The 20,260-nt window shown below is 41.1% G+C and overlaps 2 protein-coding genes across 6 annotated transcripts in view; one reads left to right on the top strand and one right to left on the bottom strand.

Moving 5' to 3' along the window:
* Window positions 1–17,826, top strand: part of LOC306998020 (uncharacterized protein) — a 39,272-nt gene extending 21,446 nt beyond the window's left edge. The window contains exons 11-23 of one of the 2 annotated variants that reach the window (XM_079611736.1): window positions 310–411; window positions 1,055–1,156; window positions 1,800–1,901; window positions 2,860–2,973; window positions 3,101–3,196; window positions 4,387–4,449; window positions 4,538–6,539; window positions 9,015–9,062; window positions 9,182–9,229; window positions 15,943–15,990; window positions 16,489–16,560; window positions 16,701–16,760; window positions 16,860–17,826. In XM_079611736.1, the coding sequence (XP_079467862.1) occupies window positions 310–411; window positions 1,055–1,156; window positions 1,800–1,901; window positions 2,860–2,973; window positions 3,101–3,196; window positions 4,387–4,449; window positions 4,538–6,539; window positions 9,015–9,062; window positions 9,182–9,229; window positions 15,943–15,990; window positions 16,489–16,560; window positions 16,701–16,760; window positions 16,860–17,074 (3,072 nt within the window). In that variant the 3' untranslated portion in view covers window positions 17,075–17,826. The remainder of the gene's footprint in view (window positions 1–309; window positions 412–1,054; window positions 1,157–1,799; window positions 1,902–2,859; window positions 2,974–3,100; window positions 3,197–4,386; window positions 4,450–4,537; window positions 6,540–9,014; window positions 9,063–9,181; window positions 9,230–15,942; window positions 15,991–16,488; window positions 16,561–16,700; window positions 16,761–16,859) is intronic. The other variant, XM_079611737.1, reaches the window with a different exon arrangement.
* LOC306998027 (corticotropin-releasing factor receptor 2) overlaps window positions 1–20,260 on the bottom strand; it is a 151,852-nt gene that overhangs the window by 106,844 nt on the left and 24,748 nt on the right. The gene's annotated exons all lie outside the window — the stretch shown is intronic.

Below are 20,260 nucleotides of genomic sequence, written 5' to 3'. Positions count from 1 at the left end.
ACTGCTGTTAATATTAAAATATGTACCCCACACGGTTGACTGACTGTGTGTGTAAAGTTGACTTCAGACAACTATGGAATCGGTCCCCACACATAACATATACCACAGTCAAGTGTGATTGTAATGGTTAGTAGTGATATTAGATGATGTCAATCGCGGGTTATATTTACAAAGGTGACCACCTCTTACTTTAGATATAGACTGTTGCTTTTAAATTCTTTTACACATGTATTACAATAGGTCTATATATCAAAGTGTTGCTACAAACATGTTCACCCTTCACTTAATTATGTTTGTACTCTTGTTTAGGATGATGTTGTTGATGTTGAGAGCGCATATCAAGGAGAGGACCCCAACACAATCATTGTAGCACATCCTGCTGTGGTTGAATTCCCTCGAACATATCTGAAGGTAACTAAATCAGTGTATTGTCTTTATTCTCCTTTGGAAATAGAATTGAACTGTTCTGTTGCGGATAATGTGCCATCACAAATTGACCTAAGGTTTATTTATTTATGAATTAAGTGTTGGTCAGTGAGCTAAGGTTAACTTAGGTACAGTGTTATTTAGACATATTTTATTCCCCAGGCTAGATGATCAAATGTAGGAGAAGATGGTGAACTTCAAATAGGGTAGAAGCCTATGTGATGTTGATTTCAATGCAAAAGTTTACATTTTTTTAGCTAATGTTATATATGTACCCCACACGGTTGACTGACTGTGTGTGTGAAGTTGTCACCATGGAACTGCTGTTAATATTATAATATGTACCCCACACGGTTGACTGACTGTGTGTGTAAAGTTGACTTCAGACAACTATGGAATTGGTCCCCACACATAACATATACCACAGTCAAGTGTGATTGTAATAGTTAGAAATGATATTAGATGATGTCAATCGTGGGTTATATTTACAAAGGTGACCACCTCTTACTTTAGGTATAGACTATTGATTTTAAATTATTTTACACATGTATTACAATAGGTCTATATATCAAAGTGTTGCTACAAACATGTTCACCCTTCACTTAATTATGTTTGTACTCTTGTTTAGGATGATGTTGTTGATGTTGAGAGCACATATCAAGGAGAGGACCCCAACACAATCATTGTAGCACATCCTGCTGTGGTTGAATTCCCTCGAACATATCTGAAGGTAACTAAATCAGTGTATTGTCTTTATTCTCCTTTGGAAATAGAATTGAACTGTTCTGTTGCGGATAATGTGCCATCACAAATTGACCTAAGGTTTATTTATTTATGAATTAAGTGTTGGTCAGTGAGCTAAGGTTATCTTAGGTACGGTGTTATTTAGACATATTTTATTCCCCAGGCTAGATGATCAAATGTAGGAGAAGATGGTGAACTTCAAATAGGGTAGAAGCCTATGCAGTGTTGATTTCAATGCAAAAGTTTAATTTTTTTTAGCTAATGTTATATATGTACCCCACACGGTTGACTGACTGTGTGTGTGAAGTTGTCACCATGGAACTGCTGTTAATATTAAAATATGTACCCCACACGGTTGACTGACTGTGTGTGTAAAGTTGACTTCAGACAACTATGGAATCGGTCCCCACACATAACATATACCACAGTCAAGTGTGATTGTAATAGTTAGAAATGATATTAGATGATGTCAATCGCGGGTTATATTTACAAAGGTGACCACCTCTTACTTTAGATATAGACTGTTGCTTTTAAATTCTTTTACACATGTATTACAATAGGTCTATATATCAAAGTGTTGCTACAAACATGTTCACCCTTCACTTAATTATGTTTGTACTCTTGTTTAGGATGATGTTGTTGATGTTGAGAGCGCATATCAAGGAGAGGACCCCAACACAATCATTGTAGCACATCCTGCTGTGGTTGAATTCCCTCGAACATATCTGAAGGTAACTAAATCAGTGTATTGTCTTTATTCTCCTTTGGAAATAGAATTGAACTGTTCTGTTGCGGATAATGTGCCATCACAAATTGACCTAAGGTTTATTTATTTATGAATTAAGTGTTGGTCAGTGAGCTAAGGTTAACTTAGGTACAGTGTTATTTAGACATATTTTATTCCCCAGGCTAGATGATCAAATGTAGGAGAAGATGGTGAACTTCAAATAGGGTAGAAGCCTATGTGATGTTGATTTCAATGCAAAAGTTTACATTTTTTTAGCTAATGTTATATATGTACCCCACACGGTTGACTGACTGTGTGTGTGAAGTTGTCACCATGGAACTGCTGTTAATATTATAATATGTACCCCACACGGTTGACTGACTGTGTGTGTAAAGTTGACTTCAGACAACTATGGAATCGGTCCCCACACATAACATATACCACAGTCAAGTGTGATTGTAATGGTTAGTAGTGATATTAGATGATGTCAACCGTGGGTTATATTTACAAAGGTGACCACCTCTTACTTTAGGTATAGACTATTGCTTTTAAATTCTTTTACACATGTATTACAATAGGTCTATATATCAAAGTGTTGCTACAAACATGTTCATCCTTCACTTAATTATGTTTGTGCTCTTGTTCTTGCTTGTTCTTACTCTTGTAAATTATATTTATACTCCCTGCTCGCAGCGTTTCTTTGAGGGGGCAGCTGTGGCCTACTGGTTAGCGTTTTGGACTTGTTACCGTGGGGTTGACCCAATCGATCCCCGACCATTAGGCACGGCTGAAGTGCCCTTGAGCAAGGCACCTAACCCCTCACTGCTCCCCGAGCGCCGCAGTTGTTGTAGGCAGCTCACTGCGCTGGGATTAGTGTGTGTTCACCGTGTGCTGAGTGAACCAAATTTCCCTCACCTATTGTTATACAATTTAGTAGATTAATTTAGCATCTGATTTCCTAGGTTCAACAAATCCAACTTAAGTTGGTTGAGTACTCAAGCTCTGAAGAAGAAACCAGTGACACGGATCATGTCAGTTGCTCTCACCAGATTATTGAAGATGAAATCTGTCACAAGGTAATGCATTTACTTTTAATGACTTATATACTGTCATTTATTCAGCTTCTCTTTTTGTGACAGTCTATAGTGATCGTATTTGTTTGCCTTTGTATGTTAACATATGTGTGCTTGTTTTCATGTCCAGAGTGATGCTTTTGAGTTCTGTAATGCAAGTGATGACTCCAGCACAGTCAATGCAGCACATCCTGCTGTACTTGAGTTCACCCAGACAGATCTGCAGGTAAGGAACCAAGCGTATACTAGATTTGTGCACTTGGTTAGTACTTTCTGACTTCTTTAGGATATATTTGTATTTTACCTTAATGTGGTATTAAACCTACCTACCTTCCTAACCGACACGCTCTTAAGAGGGTTTTCTACGATTCATCTTACGATCGTTCGTTTGGTTTTTCCGACTGTTTCCCGAACATGCTCGTAGCGTGAACGCGCATGCACTGCTCTTAAGGGGAGCTGTCCACGTTAATAGTTCTGAAATATCCTCTGATTTGACGGTGATGTCAGGTGACTGCACGTCACAGCTATAGGCCTACCATTTAAACTTCTGATCTACACATTAATTCACATCAATACGAAAATAGAAACACTTTGACATCTGCATGTAAGGATCCCAAGTAGGTTATATACCACACAGAGACATAAATAATTGTAATTATTTTAAGATTAGATTGTTGCACCATGCAATAATTTTTCGCGGTGCCACTTAAGAACACGTTTGAAGATAAGAAAGAAGTCGAGTAAGAAAGAGAGGAAATGTGTAGGCTTAGATTTTGATGCAGTAGGCTACAGACTAAACCACATGTTGCTTTCTCTGCTTTTTACCTCATAGGCCTAATAAAATATTCACTTAGCAAAGATAATGTCAAACTATTCTGGCAACGTCTCGTTTCATAACTTGATTGCATTTTTGTCCGCTTTTCATCACATTTTATGACCATTAAATGTAGGCTATGCTGTTTTGCGCGCTAAAATTTGATTCATCACAAGTAAACACAATAAAGATTGGGAACGTAAATTGGATTATGTATTCTAAGTTGTAGTTCCTCTGTATGTCCTGTTGGTGACCTCAGTGAGAAGTACTGTTAAGACGCTCTTAGCCGGTAACGAGTACTCTGGAGCACTCGTAGATCTACGAGTGTTTTCACGATGCTCTTAAGCTACGATGGTTTCGGGAAACAGTCGGCAAATCTTAAGACGTTCGTAAGAGGGACTTTACGACGCTCTTAGGCTTAAGATGCTTTCGGGGAAGTGGGCCCTGGCCTCTATTTCAGACCGGCCTTTAACCCAAACCTGTAGCCACACCAGGCGTTTAAAAGACACAGGCGTCTATTTGGGACTGTTATTTGAAGTTTTATGGTATACAATCTCTTATTTTAAGGAAGGGAGATTACAACTTAACATTTTGTTTTTTAGAATACAGAAAGATCATATGATGAAGATTATGTCCCTAAACTGAGAAGAACAAAAAGCATTGTGGTAAAAACATAAAGAAATTACCCTCATTTTATGTGTCAGCCACACTACAAACCTAAGAATAATTTTGTTTTATCTGTTTTATTTTAAGATGACAACTGACATCCCACCCATAACAAATGATCTATTTGATACTGATGACTCCTGCCCTGACAGTGAAGAAGAATATGTTCCTAAAAGTAGTGATGAAAGTTCAGAAAGTAGCTGTGAAATAGCAATCTGTCAAAGTCACACAAACAAAAAGAGAATATCAGGAAAAGAGAGGATGACACATGATGGAGAAGAGGGGAGTGAGACACATTGCATAAACAGAGAGGAGAGTATGGCACACTCTGATATAAACAAACAGAAGAATACACCCCAAAATTCAGAGAGAGAGGACAATATACAAGTATTTGTCTCAGCTGTCGTCAAAAAATGTGACAAAAAAAGACTGTATGATAAAAAGCAGCACTGCTTGTTCTGTAAAAAAACTTTTACAAAAATATCCAAGCATTTAGAACGGAAGCATCAAAATGAAATCGAGGTGGCAAGGGCTGTGAGCTATCCAAAAAATTCAAAAGACAGACGCATGCAGCTTGAGTACCTGCGGAAAAAAGGTAATTGGGTGCACAACACGGAAGTTATGCAAACAGGGAAAGGAAGTCTTGTTGCTTGTAAAAGACCAAATGAAGAAGCTAACGGCAAAGAATTTGTCCACTGTTCCTTCTGCTTCGGCCTTTTCACCAGAAAAGTATTATGGCGACATGTGAAGACATGTGGTTTCAAACCACCCGATGTCAAGCCCAAACCAGGGAAGAACAGAGTTCTTTCTTTATGTTCTTTGACACCTGCTCCTACTTGTATAACTAATGACCTGTGGAAACTAATAGGCCACATGAATCAAGACAGAGTTTCACTTGCAGTTAAAGGTGATGAGTTGATAATGGAAAATGGACAGCACCTGTACAACAGATTAGGCAGTGATAGGGCAAAGCATGAACACATTCGACAAAAAATGAGAGAATTGGGTAGACTTATACTCAGTGCAAGAGAGGTCACATCTCTAAGGAGCATTTCGGAAATGATGACACCAACCACCTTTATGCAGACTGTCTTAGCTGTAAAACATGTTAGTGGATATAATCAGGAAAGTAATACATACAAAATCCCAACTCTTCCGCTAAAATTGGGACAAAGTTTGGCTAAAATTTCAGAACTTTTGGAAAGTAAAGCCTTGGTTAATGGTGATGCAGAGACTGCTACCGAAGCCAGAAATTTCCGTCAGGTATATTATGCCAAATGGAATGAACTGGTTTCATCATCAGCCCACAGAACACTGGAGGAAGGTAGATGGAATACACCACTATTGCTTCCTCTCACAGAGGATGTTAAAAAACTGCATTCGTATCTGGATGAGAAGGAGAAAGAGTACCGTGATGGCTTATCATTAGAATCGTCTACAACTAACTGGTCAAAGCTTGCTCAGGTCACACTTGCAAAAGTAATACTTTTTAATCGTCGACGAGAAGGAGAGGTTTCCAAGATGCAGCTCTCCAGTTTTTCTCAGAGAGACAGGTCAAAACCAAATGATGATCTTAATGCAGCACTTTCAGAACTGGAACAAAAACTATGTAAACACTTCCAAAGAGTGGAAATACGAGGGAAGCGAGGCCGGAAAGTGCCCGTTTTGTTGACTCCAGACATGGTACAGTCACTGGAACTTCTGGTGGAAAAGAGAGACGAATGTGGGGTGGAGAAAGACAATCCATACCTCTTCTCACGTCCATGTGCTATGACATACTTTCGGGGCTCAGAGTACATCAATCATTTTGCCCACTCCTGTGGAGCTAAACATCCAGAGAATATCTCCTCTACTAAATTGCGCAAGCATATTGGCACACTTTCTAAGGTTTTGAACCTGTCAAACACAGAACTAGACCAATTGGCCGATTTTTTAGGACACGACATACGTATTCATAGGCAGTTTTACAGGCTTCCAGAGGGGACCTTGCAGCTCGCAAAGATTAGCAAGGTCCTTATGGCCCTTGAGACAGGACGTCTCTGTGAGTTCAAAGGGAAAAGCTTGGAAGACATTAACATTGATCCAGATGGTAAGATTCAAAAACGTGGTGACACTACTTGACGGGTGAGTTCATTCATAGCAGCTGTCATAAACTGCACATAAAGCATTCATGACTGTTTCATGAGACATGACTCAACATTCATACCAAACCTTTTATGAATGTGGAAGACAGAACGACGACAACTTGTCAAACTAAAAGTCCAACAATCTCAAAGGTAAACTAGCATACATTCAGCTGACCCATATTTGTGTAACCTGGATACCATTAATTTAATCTCTCCAGCCTTTGTAAATATTTCATGAATATTTTATGAAATCTACATCGAATGTCACTTTACTAAGTTGTGAAGTATTTGTAATCACTGAGTTTAACACTGGGAGGTAAACTAGCCTACATTCAGCTGACCCGTATTTATGTAACCTGGAACGGTTGGACATTCCCAGTAGCAAAAGATGAGATCATCTGCAAAGGTTACATCATAAAACAAAACATTTTATGAAACAAAAATTATTTGCCTGACCATGTTCTGTCTTTTTGGCACTGGAGTAGCCCATTGACTCACATGTGACGTGATTGGGTAAAAGGTTTGAGAAAAAAAACGGCAATGCTGCTTTGCGATTGTTGGACTTTTATTTTGACAAGTTGTCGTCGCTCTGTCTTCCACATTCATGAAAGGTTTGGTATGAATGTTGAGTAATGTCTCATGAAACTGTCATGAATGCTTTATGTACAGTCTATGACAGCTGCTATGAATGTGTTATGAACTCACCCGTCAAGTAAATTGTTCCCAAAAACGTTTTTGCAACAGATCTGTACTAATTCATAACATGAATTCAATTTTTGATTTCCAAAGACAGTTTGGGGTTTTGTAGCATGTTCTGTGTCTGTTACTTAACAGTGGTCTAGTAGTGACATACAAATCAGTGGCCATATGTGAACTGATTCTTAAAGGTCCCATGACATGAAATTTTCACTTTTTGAGGTTTTTTAACATTAATATGAGTTCCCCTAGCCTTTATATGGTCCCCAAATTTCTAGAAATTTCAATCGGTGTAAATCGAGCTTTTGCTATCTTTCTCTGCCTTTGAGAAAGTGGAAGCTCAATCGGGCTGATCTTGAATCTCCTCCGTATGACGTCATACGGAGGAAATGTTACCTCCCCTTTCTCTGCTTTGCCCGCCCAGAGAATATTTCCCGCATGAGAAAATGAGCTAGGAAGTAGGAACGCGTGCGCGCGATTTTAGTTTGTCCACGGGAGATATCATGGCTTTTGAGCGAGTGAAGCATAATAATTGCTCAATAATTGGATGTACAAATGAACACCGAAGCCTTTATTTAGTTCCTTCATCCAAGCCCCAGAAGAACCAGTGGATTCATTTCATTTTCTCTGGAAATGCGCCGACACAACTCCCCAAAGTTTTGCATGTCTGCGGCAAACATTTCACCGACGACTGTTTCCTCAACTTGGGTCATAGAGGTGGCTTCGACGAACGTCTGAAAATAAATCGATCGAGCTACCAAGCAACACGTCACTTTCTGATGTGTAATTGTTCAAGTTCAGACAGGTAATCTTTCTCTCAAATCGTTCAATACAGCTGTTTATGCCTCAGTAAGTCAAGCCAGTGACTAAAATATAAACTTCACATCGTTTCTTTTAGTAGGATGAAAATAATCGTATTTAAATTGTGAATAAATTATATACAGAAAGCGATCAAAGAACAATCTTTGTAGGAATCGCGCGCACGCGTTCCTATACTTCCTAGCTCATTTTCTCATGGACAGCGCGATCGAGTTTATCTGGACACTAGCCAAACTCGTTATGAAATCAATGACGCACGTTACACTGCACATGATCGCTCTTACTGTATTTGCATCCTCGTGTTTGCATTGGTAAAAGCAGAGAGTGCAGAAACTGCGTTGCAATGATAAGATCTTCATTCTCGCGATCAATAACAGACTCATCTGCTTGCGCAATGCTCATCACGGCAACATTTTATGTGATGGGAATAGATCTAAATACTTTAAAAACTTCTGACGATTTGTTAATCTCGATAGCTGTAATAGTAAAAGTATTCGAGAGTTTCACATGTAATAAGTAGCTATTTCATATGCAAGCATGTCAGCCAATCACAGCAGTGGCCGGTTACACCGAAGTCTCACACAGACACGCCCCTTCAAACAGAGCGTTCAAATCAGAGGCTAAAACTGGGCTAGGAAAAATGCCTTTTGTTTCTAAATTATGACTATTTTTTATCTAAAAAACATACTAACATTATAAGGGCAACCCAGGAAACATTATAAAATAATATAATAACCCCATGTCATGGGACCTTTAAGTTATGAGAAGATAGGCCTGTTGCTCATTGTCTAGAAACGTGAAGGGCTCATTGCCTCTTTAAAGATATACGTTGTGATCTCAGCTATAGATGTAAGACTGCTCGATTTAATTTGTTTATTAAATAAGTTTATTAACATTGATCATTTTCTGTTACTCCTTTACAGAAAGAGTTGAGGATGACGGACAGAGTGAGCTACATGATAACTCTGGAGGTAGAGACTTATTTATTTATTTTATGTGCTCCTTTTATGTTAAATTGAATTGAATGTTAAATAACATAAAACTGTGGTTAATTAAGTTTATAATATAATTTCCCCTAATGTATTTATAGAGCAAGTTCAGGATGGTGGACACAGTGCATTGGATGATGAGTCTGAAGGTAGATGATTTATGACTGGTGGGATGAAACTACATTTTATGTGCTCCTTCCATGTTAAATTGAATTGAATTGAATTGAATTGAATGTTAAATGAGACAAATCTCTGCTTAATTACCGTTTTTCTGGACTATAAGTTGCATCAGTCAAAAAATGCGTCATGAACAGGGAAAAAACATATCTGTATATATTTCCCTCACGGGATCAAAAGAGTGTATATATGTCATTGGCGGTCTGTGAGTTCAGTGGTTAGGCCTTCAATGATGACTATTTTCTGACTATTTTCTCTCTCTTACGCGAGTCTGTGTAGCACTAGAATCTTCGTTGCACAAACAATTTATGTTCCGATTGCTTACTTGGTTAACAGATCATCCTCAGCAGCAAAGTAGGCTGCTAGGCTATTTATTTTCATTCACAAGTAGTCACAGTCACAGGGTTCATTCAGGTCTCCATCCTCGGCAGTATTACTTTTGTTCTCCAATCCAATTACAATCTGCTATTCTGGACATTCTGTTTCACCGTTTCATGCTTGGTCTCTGACTGTGCAGCATTGATGTTATCTTCTCTTCCAATCTCTTGATCCCTTCCATGGCTGGTCTTCTCAATTGTTGATTCTAGTGTGCCTCATCCTCTTGACTGGCTGGCAAGACTGGGACAGCGTTGTCATTCTTTACCAGCGTTTCATGTTATTCAATCCATTCAATCCAAACCATCAAAAGGCATTGAACGAGCAGTCTCCAGACAGGTCTCTGACTTCCTTTCACAGAACAACCTCCTGGATCCAAATCAATCTGGGTTCTGTAACAGAAGCCTTAAAAGAAGCCAAGGCGACCGCTCGGTCATCAGTACTCATTCTGCTTGACTTATCGGCTGCCTTTGACACGGTTAATCACCGCATCCTTCTCTCCATACTCTCTAACATGGGAATCTCCAGTTCTGCTCTCTCCTGGTTTGAATCCTACCTCACAGGATGCTCGTTTAGCGCATCATGGCTTGGTCAGCTATCTGCACCTCACTATCTCACCACAGGGGTCCTCCAGGGCTCAGTGCTGGGCCCCCTTCTTTTTGCTATCGACACCACCTCCTTGGGACAGATCATCCGTTCGCATGGCTTCTCATACCACTGCTATGCAGACGACACACAGCTCTATCTGTTCTTTCCACCTGATGACCCCTCGGTTTCAGCACGGATCTCGGATTGCCTCTCAGACATAGCTACATGGATGAAGGCACACCACCTCCAGCTGAACCTCTCAAAGACTGAACTGCTGGTCCTCCCAGCTAAACCTACCATACACCACGACATCAACATCAAATTTGACTCCCTGTCTGTTTCACCTACCAGGACTGCAAGAAATCTAGGAGTTGTGCTCGACAACCAACTAACCTTCTCAGATCATGTTGCCTCAGTCTCCCGGTCATGCCGTTTTGCACTCTACACCATAAGGAAAATCAGGACTTCCTTGACTCAGGATGCTACTCAACTTCTGGTTCAGGCAATAGTGATCTCAAGACTTGACTACTGCAACGCCCTCCTGACAGGTCTCCCAGCCTGCACAGTGAAACCCCTTCAGATGATTCAGAACGCGGTGGTGCGCCTGGTCTACATCCAACCCAAAAGGGCATATGTTACCCCACTGCTCATCCAGCTACACTGGCTACCTATGGCGGCCCGCATCAAATTCAAGGCTCTAACCCTTGCCTACAAAGTAGTCTCCGGTTCTGCTCCCGCCTACTTGAATGCCCTCATACAGACATACGCTACCTCCAGACCGCTGCGCTCCTCAAACGAACGACGTCTAGCTCTACCACCGGTTGCTCAGGCCAATCCAAACTTTTCTCATCTGTTGTTCCTTGTTGGTGGAACACACTGCCAGTTCCTACAAGGGCAGGGACATCCCTCTCCATCTTAAAAAAACTCCTGAAGACCCAGCTCTTTAGAGAATATCTCCTCTCATAGCACCACTTAAAACAAGTCTTGCTGATACCAGCACCTACCAGCCGTCTTGAACTGACACTCTCACACTGTCAAAAACAGCACTCACTGATGCACTTATACCGTTTTTAAATGGTCCTAAAATTGTTAAGAATGGCTTTAAAACTTAATCTGTTACCATGTTGTTAGTCGCTTTGGTTAAAAATGCGTCAGCCAAATGTAATGTAATGTAATGTCAAGTTCTCTAACTTTTAATGACCACCGTCATCCACACTCGCTCACAATAACAGTCTCTAGGTGTTTTCTACACAATAAAAGTCCCTAGGTGATTTCATGGGAAATACAACATATTATATTTCAGTTAACAAACTCACTCTCTTCTTAAAAAAAAAAAAAATGTAAACCCTAAGGCTTTCCAATAAATGTAATAACAATGCAAAACAATTTATCTTTTAACAGTATTCAAGTACCATGTAGTTATGAATAAGAGTACAACAAAAACACTCTAATCTATATATTCTTGTCAAGTTTCCAGTGTCCCTCACTCAGTGCTTTCAGTAACTGTTGAGGTGAGGCCCCCTTTTTGGTTAAGCAGTCTGCAAGTTGTTCTTTTGTGTTGTTCCACAGAACATGCTCAATTTTCGGTGTTTGGACAAGCTCCTTGATACTACTCACTTCCAGGCGAAGTCTCTTCTCAGAGACAGACTTTGTGGACTTGAGTGCATCACCATCTGTAACAATCAGCCCTTTAACGTTCTTTTTAAACAGTTGTGTTACTATAAACGCACAAGGGGTTCTTGGGAATTTAAGTAGTAATCGACAATAACAAAACACTTCCTGTCACATACTTTTTGCCTTCTTAACCAAACATATATGCATAAGAGCAGATGTACGGCCGTTAATAAAGCACACAGCAATGAACAAATATCAGACACCACTGAACACAAACAAGAAAAGACGCACCAAACAGTTAAATTGAATAATGCGCTTAGCGCGGTATATTATCAATGCACCAATTATTCCGTGCACCCACACAATACTTGAATCCCCCCCCCCCCCTTTGTCTCAGTCCACAAAATTAAACTAAAAGTCCAAACTAAAGGAAAACTTCAAGTCTTTCCCAGGATTGCGCTATAGTCTTTAAATTCCAACCAGGAAACAGATAGGTCTGCATCAGGGCATGGGCCTAGTGAACTGCACCATGAACCAAGGGGAGATGCATGGGTCACTAGAAGAATTCCTGTGGGGGAAGTAACATCACTAATTAGTTCACTTTACGTATCAGACCCAGAAGAGAATGAACAAAGCATTGGAGATGAGGGAAACACATCTTACCTCACACTTCCTGCTCTCACAACCATTACCACCGACTTAGATTCAGTCATGGACAGATTAAATACACTTGAGACTGACTTCAGAGATTCTGTTAATAGTGCCTTAAACAGAGAAGCAGGCATAAGGAGTTATGTGGACCGAAGTGTTGAGGCACTTGAGCAATGCATGATAACAACACTGAAACAGTTTGAGGAAAAATGAGTGGAGTGCTTACAGAGGCGTGATGAAAAATGGAAAGCAGAAATTGAACGGCTGAAGCGCACCAGCCTTGTTGCTCTCCCGAGGCCTTATCCACACACTGGAGCTACTATTCTTCCACCTCATAGCCGCTCCACTCCTGCTTAAGTTTACTATGGTGTTCCATTGGCACCTAGTTCCTCCAGTGCCTTCACACAAACACATGCTTCTCTTAGCACAGCAGGGCCTGTTATGACCCCGTCTGTCAGTAGCATCACTTCTCCTTCTCGCCAACATGACCACTCCTGACATGGCATCTAGTTCTGACAGTGCTGTGCAGCCCTCTACTCATGTTCAAGAGCTCATTCCAAGCCAACCAGCGCATAATGTGGTAGGTGCCCAGCTTTAGACACCATTCACGGGAGCACTCTCTCAGCCACCTACACAGCCTTTTACACTAAGCACAAGCCTCTCACCTCCTTTGAGTGCTTCAGGTAGCCAACCCACCCCCCAGACCTCCTGTGGTTTATTCCAGGCCGGCTATCCAGATGGAGTTTCCTTCTTTTAGTGGGTCCAGGGAAGTGGTCAATGTTCTTCATTTTGTTGATCGCTGCGAAACATTTTTTGCAGTGCGGCCATCGTCTGATGCAGAGCTGAAAGGCGCCCTGTCCAACACGCTTAAAGGGCCAGCACATAGCTGGTGGCGAAAAACAATGTGCACAACTGGCTTGAGTTTAAGAAGGCCTTTAAGGATGCCTTCCTCCCTCCTGATTATCTCACCAAGGCAGAAGAAAAGCTACGGGACATGGTACAGTTGCCAGATCAGTGTCTGGGGATTTTGCTTACGACTATCGTGCTCTTTGTCTGTGGTGTAAACCAGACATCACAAAGACTGAGTTGGTGCGCAAGATCCTGAACAACTGCAACCCTCGAATAGCTGGCTGTCTCCAGGGCACTGTCACAAACGTGGACCAGCTGGTTCAGATTGGTACCCTGGTGGAGAAAGACTGCACCTCATCTAAAAAGTACTGGGGAAAGGTGGACCAGCAAGGGAAGCTCCATAAAGCTGGACTGACACTTCACCTTAAGAAGTGTGCCTTTTTCCGGCAGGAGCTGAAGTTCTTGGGCCACGTAGTCTCGGACAAGGGTGTGCAGGTGGATCTAGAAAAGACTCTGGCAGTGACCATGTATCCACCGCCCACTAACATCAAGACCCTCCAGCGTTTCTTAGGCCTTGTGGGGTGGTACCACAAATTTATTCACCATTTTGCAGACCTGGCTGCTCCATTGAATCGGCTGAAGAGGAAGGATGTAGAGTGGGTCTGGTCAGAGGAATGTCAGCAAAGTTTTGATCAGCTGAAGAGGGCACTGGTGGACGCACCTATCCTCATGGAGCCTGAGACCTCCCTGCCATTTGAAATCCCCACGGATGCCAGCGATGTGGGTTTGGGGGCTGTGCTGGTGCAGAGAACAGCTGAAGAGGAGAAGGTGATCGCCTATGCATCCAGGGGGTTGCGTGGTGCAGAGTGCAATTACTCCACCTCTGAAAAGGAGTGTCTTGCAGTCGTCTGGGCTGTTGAGAAGTGGAGGCACTACCTTGAGGGGGCAGAGTTCACCATACACACAGACCATACTGCCTTGACCTGGGTCTTCAATTGTCCAAAAACCTCCTCTTGCCTGACTCGCTGGATCCTGCGGCTCCAGCAGTTTCAATTTAGAGTACAATACAGGAAAGGACTCCATAACATTGTGCCTGATGCCCTGCTCCGAGCTGTTACACCTCCCTCTTTAGCTGCAGTCTGTGCTGTGGCGAATGTGTCCGATTCCTCTGAACTGCCCTCCTCCCTGTCTGAAATAAGGGAGGCACAAGAAGAGGATTCAGAGGTCACAGACTTGGCCAAAGAGGCAGACACCCTTAGTAGGTCTGACAGGATGGGCTTCACAAAGCTGCAAGGCCTCCTGTATCGACGGTCTCCTGTGAGGGATAAATATCAGCTGGTTGTCCCAAAGTCTCTTGTGCCTGTCTTTCTGGCCTACTTCCACAATCATCCTCTGAGTGGGCATCTGGGCAGGCTGAAAACACTCCTGAGGATCCTTGAGGTAGCTTGGCGGCCATCCATTTGCAAAGACGTTTGGAATCAAATCAAGGTCTGTACCATCTGCCAAGTCTACAAGGCTGAAAATCAGAAGCTGGCTGGCCTCATGCAGCCTACTCCAGTGGAGGATCCTTGGGAAAAGCTGGGCATGGACCTCATGGGGCCCTTTCCCCGCAGCAAAAGGGGCAACACCTTCCTTCTCGTCCTTGTGGATTATTTCACAAAATGGGTGGAGATGTTTCCTTTAAAAGATGGCAAGGCACACCACATTGTGTTCATCTTGAAAGATGAAATCTTCACCCGCTTTGGTGTCCCACGGGAGTTGGTCTCTGACCGGGGGCCACAGTTCACTGGCCATGAAATGGCTAACCTCTGCAAGACCTGACCCCAAGCCAAGCTCACTGAGTGGTCCAAACGGTCAATCAAGACGGTGATTGCATCATACGTGGGGAACCAACATAAGAACTGGGACCAGTGGATCAGGGAGTTCAGTTTCGCCATCAATGCTGCCTATCATGAGACCACGGGCCGAACACCTGCAGAGCTGGTGCTCGGGAGGACCCTGAAGGGCCCACTGGAGAGACTCATTGGTTCACCTCCTATGCCACAACAGTCACCATACACACTCCTGGAGAGACAAAAACAAATGAATGAGCAAATCAAGAAGAGTTGAGGCGTGTCAGTCCAGACAAGCCAGGTAATACAATACCCACAGGAGAGGTGCACAACTCCTGCTGGGAGACCTAGTCTGGGTCCGTACTCACCTGCTCTCTAAAGCATCAGAAAATTTCTCCGTGGAGAGATTCATGTTTCTGCATGCCTGTAGGCAGCCACTCTGAAGCAGTAAAGGCGATTCAAAACGAGTCAGAAAAGTCGAGACAGGACCAATCGGTCAAAATTTCGGTGTCTACCACTCTAGTTCATCCAAAACAAACCAGAAAAGGGACTCAAAGTGCTAAATACCGGAATTATCCTTTAAACCAGCGCTCTCATGACTGTAGACGGTAATGTTTCATGTAGGGTTCATGTCAGTTAATATGAAGTAACATTTAAAAACATGTTCAATTATATATTTTTTCATATATAAGTTGCCAGCCAAACTATGAAAAAAGTGTGACTTATAGTCCGGAAAATAAGTTTATAATATAGAATTTCTCCTTATGTATTTACAGAGCAAGTTGAGGATGGTGGACACAGTGTATTAGATGATGAGTCTGAAGGTAAATTGTTAATTACTGGTGGGATGAAACTACCTGTCTACAGTGACAGGTACTGGCATGATCTGCTTGTCACAGTGTCAAAATATGAATGTTGTGAATGATGAACAAACTTGTAGTGTGATATAGTTGAAGAACACCAATGTGGAGACTGTGACGCCCCATGACAATCTGACAAAAAAGTAATAACAATAACAACAACAGTTTCATTGCTAAGTCAAGTGTTTTATCACCAATGTGCCTCTTGGCATTTAACAATGGATATGGATTGACATATGTAAAGTTTAATTAAAGTTTTATGGTGGTGTATAGGCTAAATGTTGCATAAAAATGGGTTGGTTCTTGTGCATTCTATGGAATCAAATCCTGACGGCACCCCCTGGTAAACTTGATGAAGAGTATCTTGCTGTTGTCAGCGTTACTTGTCAGAGTTAGCCTAGCTGGCAGTCTCATGCCCATAGCATGGTAAGACATTAATTAATGTCTTTATGGCAAATTTAGGTGATGGTCCTCCTCTCAAGAAACAGACACTGGCAGCATCACCTCTGTACACATGCAACAAGTCAAAGAAAGGTATAGTGGCTTTTCTGTTTGTGATAAATAAACTGAATCAAGTTCTTGGAAATAGATTAAGCCTACAGTTTACACAATCTTAAACATTGTTATGTAACTATTGCATCTAATGAATCTGATTATTTCATTTTATTTTGAAGGAAGTAAAGGTAAAACAGAGACAGACCTCAAGACAAAAAGGGGGACCAGATCGTGTAAAGGTATTTATTTCTGACAATCTAGGTGGAGGACAACAAAGAATATACTGTAAAAAGGTATGTTTTTCTTTATTTATAAGCCTGTATTTTCCCCCCATGTAGTACGCAGACCGTTCATGAGAAAAATGTGGCAGGCTGAAGAAATTCACGCAGTTGAAAAACATATGATGAACTTCATAAAGACATGCCGTGTGCCTGGGAAATATGATTGCGATACCTGCCTGAAATCTGAGCCTCTTCATTTAAAAGATAGAGATTGGAAAGCTATTAAGTTTTATGTAAAAAATCGCATCGATGCTCTCAAGAAAAAGAAATGAGAATAAAAAACTACACTGTTAAATCTGTTATTTAGGAGAAAATAGAATTAATATAGAATTACAGTTCTAAACACAAGTGTGTTCATCTGATGTTTTGATTTTGTAAAGGAAAGTGAGCTTTTTGTATTTGTATTGAATGTATATTTTTTCAGTATTTTTACTCTGAGATCTCAAAGAGATCTGACCTCCAAAGGACATTTTGAGCAGCAACTGTAAGCTGTTAGGCACTGCCTAACAAAATAGTTTGATTTTGTGAACCAACTGTGATTCAGCTTTTTAGTTTTGATTTTGTGAAGAAAGAAAAAAAGCTACCTGTATAGAGGTTCACTACCGTGCACATTCATTTACATTTTCAATTTCTAAAGATGCCGGGATTAGGGCAGTTCCATTATCTACAGTATTCACAATACATTTGATTTGTATTTTCCTGAAGTGTGGCATATTTTTGACCACTTTAAAAACTGCATTTTGTTTTGTGGCAGTTTGAATGTACACAGTCTACCTCATGCAAATCATTTATAAAAGTTCTTGAATTTGTTTGAACACCCTTTCAGAGCTCTTGCGATCGAGTAGGTACACTGCTACAGAGCCTGTTGTGTTCAAAATAACACTAACACACTGAAATCTGTTTTTATTGTTTTATCAGTGTGTATGAGACTATTGTGTTCACAGGAGCATTACGTCAAACAATTTGTAGGCACTGATTAGTTCCTGTTCCTCTAACTGAATAAAACAAGTGATGCTACTTGGTATATGTTATGTTGTGTTTTTTTTTTATCAGAGTTAATTTTCCTGACACTAACCTTATCTTAACCAAGACTACCCCAAATTATAGAATGACTTTGGTACCGTGGAGCACATTTCCATGTAAATGTTAACCTGACTCTCGCCAGATGAATTTCGTTCCGCCTAGCTCCACTCATTCATCTGGGATCGATCCATTGGAGTAGTGCTTCAGAAGGCTGGGCCTTATTAAAAAATCCTTCCATAAGATTGGATAAGCCACTTGCCCGTCATCTATTGATGTGTTACTTCAACCACTCACATCAAAGCCAACCCGTGACGCTGAGAACAATTTCACAGTCGCTTCTATGCTACGCTATACATGAAACTCCCGCCCTGCGTCCTGATTGGCTCTACCATACAATCTGGTGCTGAAATCACTCAACGGAAGCGATCCCAGATGGATGTGAGTGGAGCTAGGCGGAACGAAATTCATCTGGCGAGAGTCAGGTTAGTTAAATGTAGCCCTCCTACACAAAAGGACTTACAAAAAGAGGGAGGGGATGTAAGGCTAAATAATAAATACTAAATACTCACTAGTGGAATCAGAATGACTAGGAACGACAACTACAGTGCCAGGTGTACCAAACAATACTTACCAGACCAAACCTGACCAATGCGGTATCAAGTTTCAAATCTGGGCGATGACAGGTCTCCGGGTTGCTCGGACAGAGGTCAATGTTCAAATAGATGTTATCAAGATTGAAGTTGTTTAAAGTAGTGATTCGAAGTAAATGCATTGGCTTTCACCACCTTCACTGTCTTCTGTATTGGTCAAAGAAGAAGTGGGCTGGTTCTAACATCTTGCATAAGACTATCTGCTCACTCGATAGACTTATGTTTAAAAGTAAATATTAAGAAATTATTTTCTAAAAATATTTAAAATATTACAAAGTGATTCATGTCTTATCTAGGTGTAGATCAATTTCTAAAATGTTTTTCCAGTTCTTCTATCTGTTCTGATGTCATGCCTATTCACTGTTATTGAACAGGCTGACTAACCAGGGTTACATAAAGTTTAGTTAATGTTTGTGAAGTTCGACAAGCTTATTTTCATTTAGGGTAGGTGAATAGTTGATTTAGGATTACTGTTTACCTGGGGGTTGCAAATAATAACACTAATAACACTTCAGGTTTTCCTGAAGTGTGTTAATTGAGGACCCAGGAGTAAGGTTTAACCGGGGTGTGTGAATCGTTGACCCAGGAGTAAGGTTTACCTGGAGTGTGTGAATTGTTGACCCACGAGTAAGGTTTAACTGGAGTGTGTGAATTGTTGACCCACGAGTAAGGTTTAACTGGAGTGTGTGAATCGTTGACCCAGGAGTAAGGTTTAACTGGAGTGTGTGAATCGTTGACCCAGGAGTAAGGTTTAACCGGAGTGTGTGAATCGTTGACCCACGAGTAAGGTTTTATCAGAGTGTGTGAATTGTTGACCCACGAGTAAGGTTTTATCAGAGTGTGTGAATTGTTGACCCACGAGTAAGGTTTTATCAGAGTGTGTGAATTGTTGACCCACGAGTAAGGTTTAACTGGAGTGTGTGAAGAAGGGGCCCCAAATCTACCAATGCCATGAAAAGTCCCCAGATGTGACGATCAGGTCATGCTCAAAACTAAACTTTGTCATACTGGAAATTTGAAGTGACATTTGTGTTAAGAAAAATCAGTTGATCATGCATGATTTTTTTTGTGGCTCTAGGGCCTCAGGAAAGGGTGGCTCCCATAATGCATGTTCTGGACTGGCTACCCCCATAACGCACAAATGACAGTATGTGTGTGTGTGTGTGTGTGTGTGTGTGTGTGTGTGTGTGTGTGTGTGTGTGTGTGTGTTTGGGGACAAATTTGTACCCAGAAGTGACCAAAACCTGACAAAATCTCCAAAAACCTCCGCCCTCATTTGTAAATCTGGTATAATAATAAAGAAATTGAAGGGTTTTTTTATGTAAAAATGCAGAAATGGTCTATGGCGGGTAGGTTTAGGGGTAGAGTTAGGGTAAGGGGAGAGAAAATACAGTTTGTACAGTAATCAAAATCATTACGTCTATATAATGTCCCCATTTAGATAGCCAAGTTAACATTACGTCTATGGAGAGTCCCCACAAAGATACCGAACCAGACTTTTCAGCCACATTTCTAACAATTGTATAACCACGTTTTTCCATCTTAAAAATATCTCAAAATTACAACATATGTTCTCAGTGTCAAACTTGTTATGCAGCCTGGATTCAAAATCATACCATGTTAGTTTATTTGGCTAGAGAAGAACTTGAGTGTAGTTTTCCTCTTCATTTCTGTCACCTGATGGAGTTTGGGTTCCTGGCCCCTTTTGCTCTTGGCTTAGTCTTATTTAAAAGACACTTTTTTCTTTTTCTTTTTTTTTTACTGCACAGACACTATTGAATGAAA

The sequence above is a fragment of the Phoxinus phoxinus genome (assembly GCF_949152265.1).
Source record: "Phoxinus phoxinus genome assembly, chromosome: 5".
NCBI lineage: Eukaryota > Metazoa > Chordata > Actinopteri > Cypriniformes > Leuciscidae > Phoxinus > Phoxinus phoxinus.
Note: the sequence above shows the minus strand (reverse complement) of the source record. Positions and strands in the feature narration are given on the sequence as shown.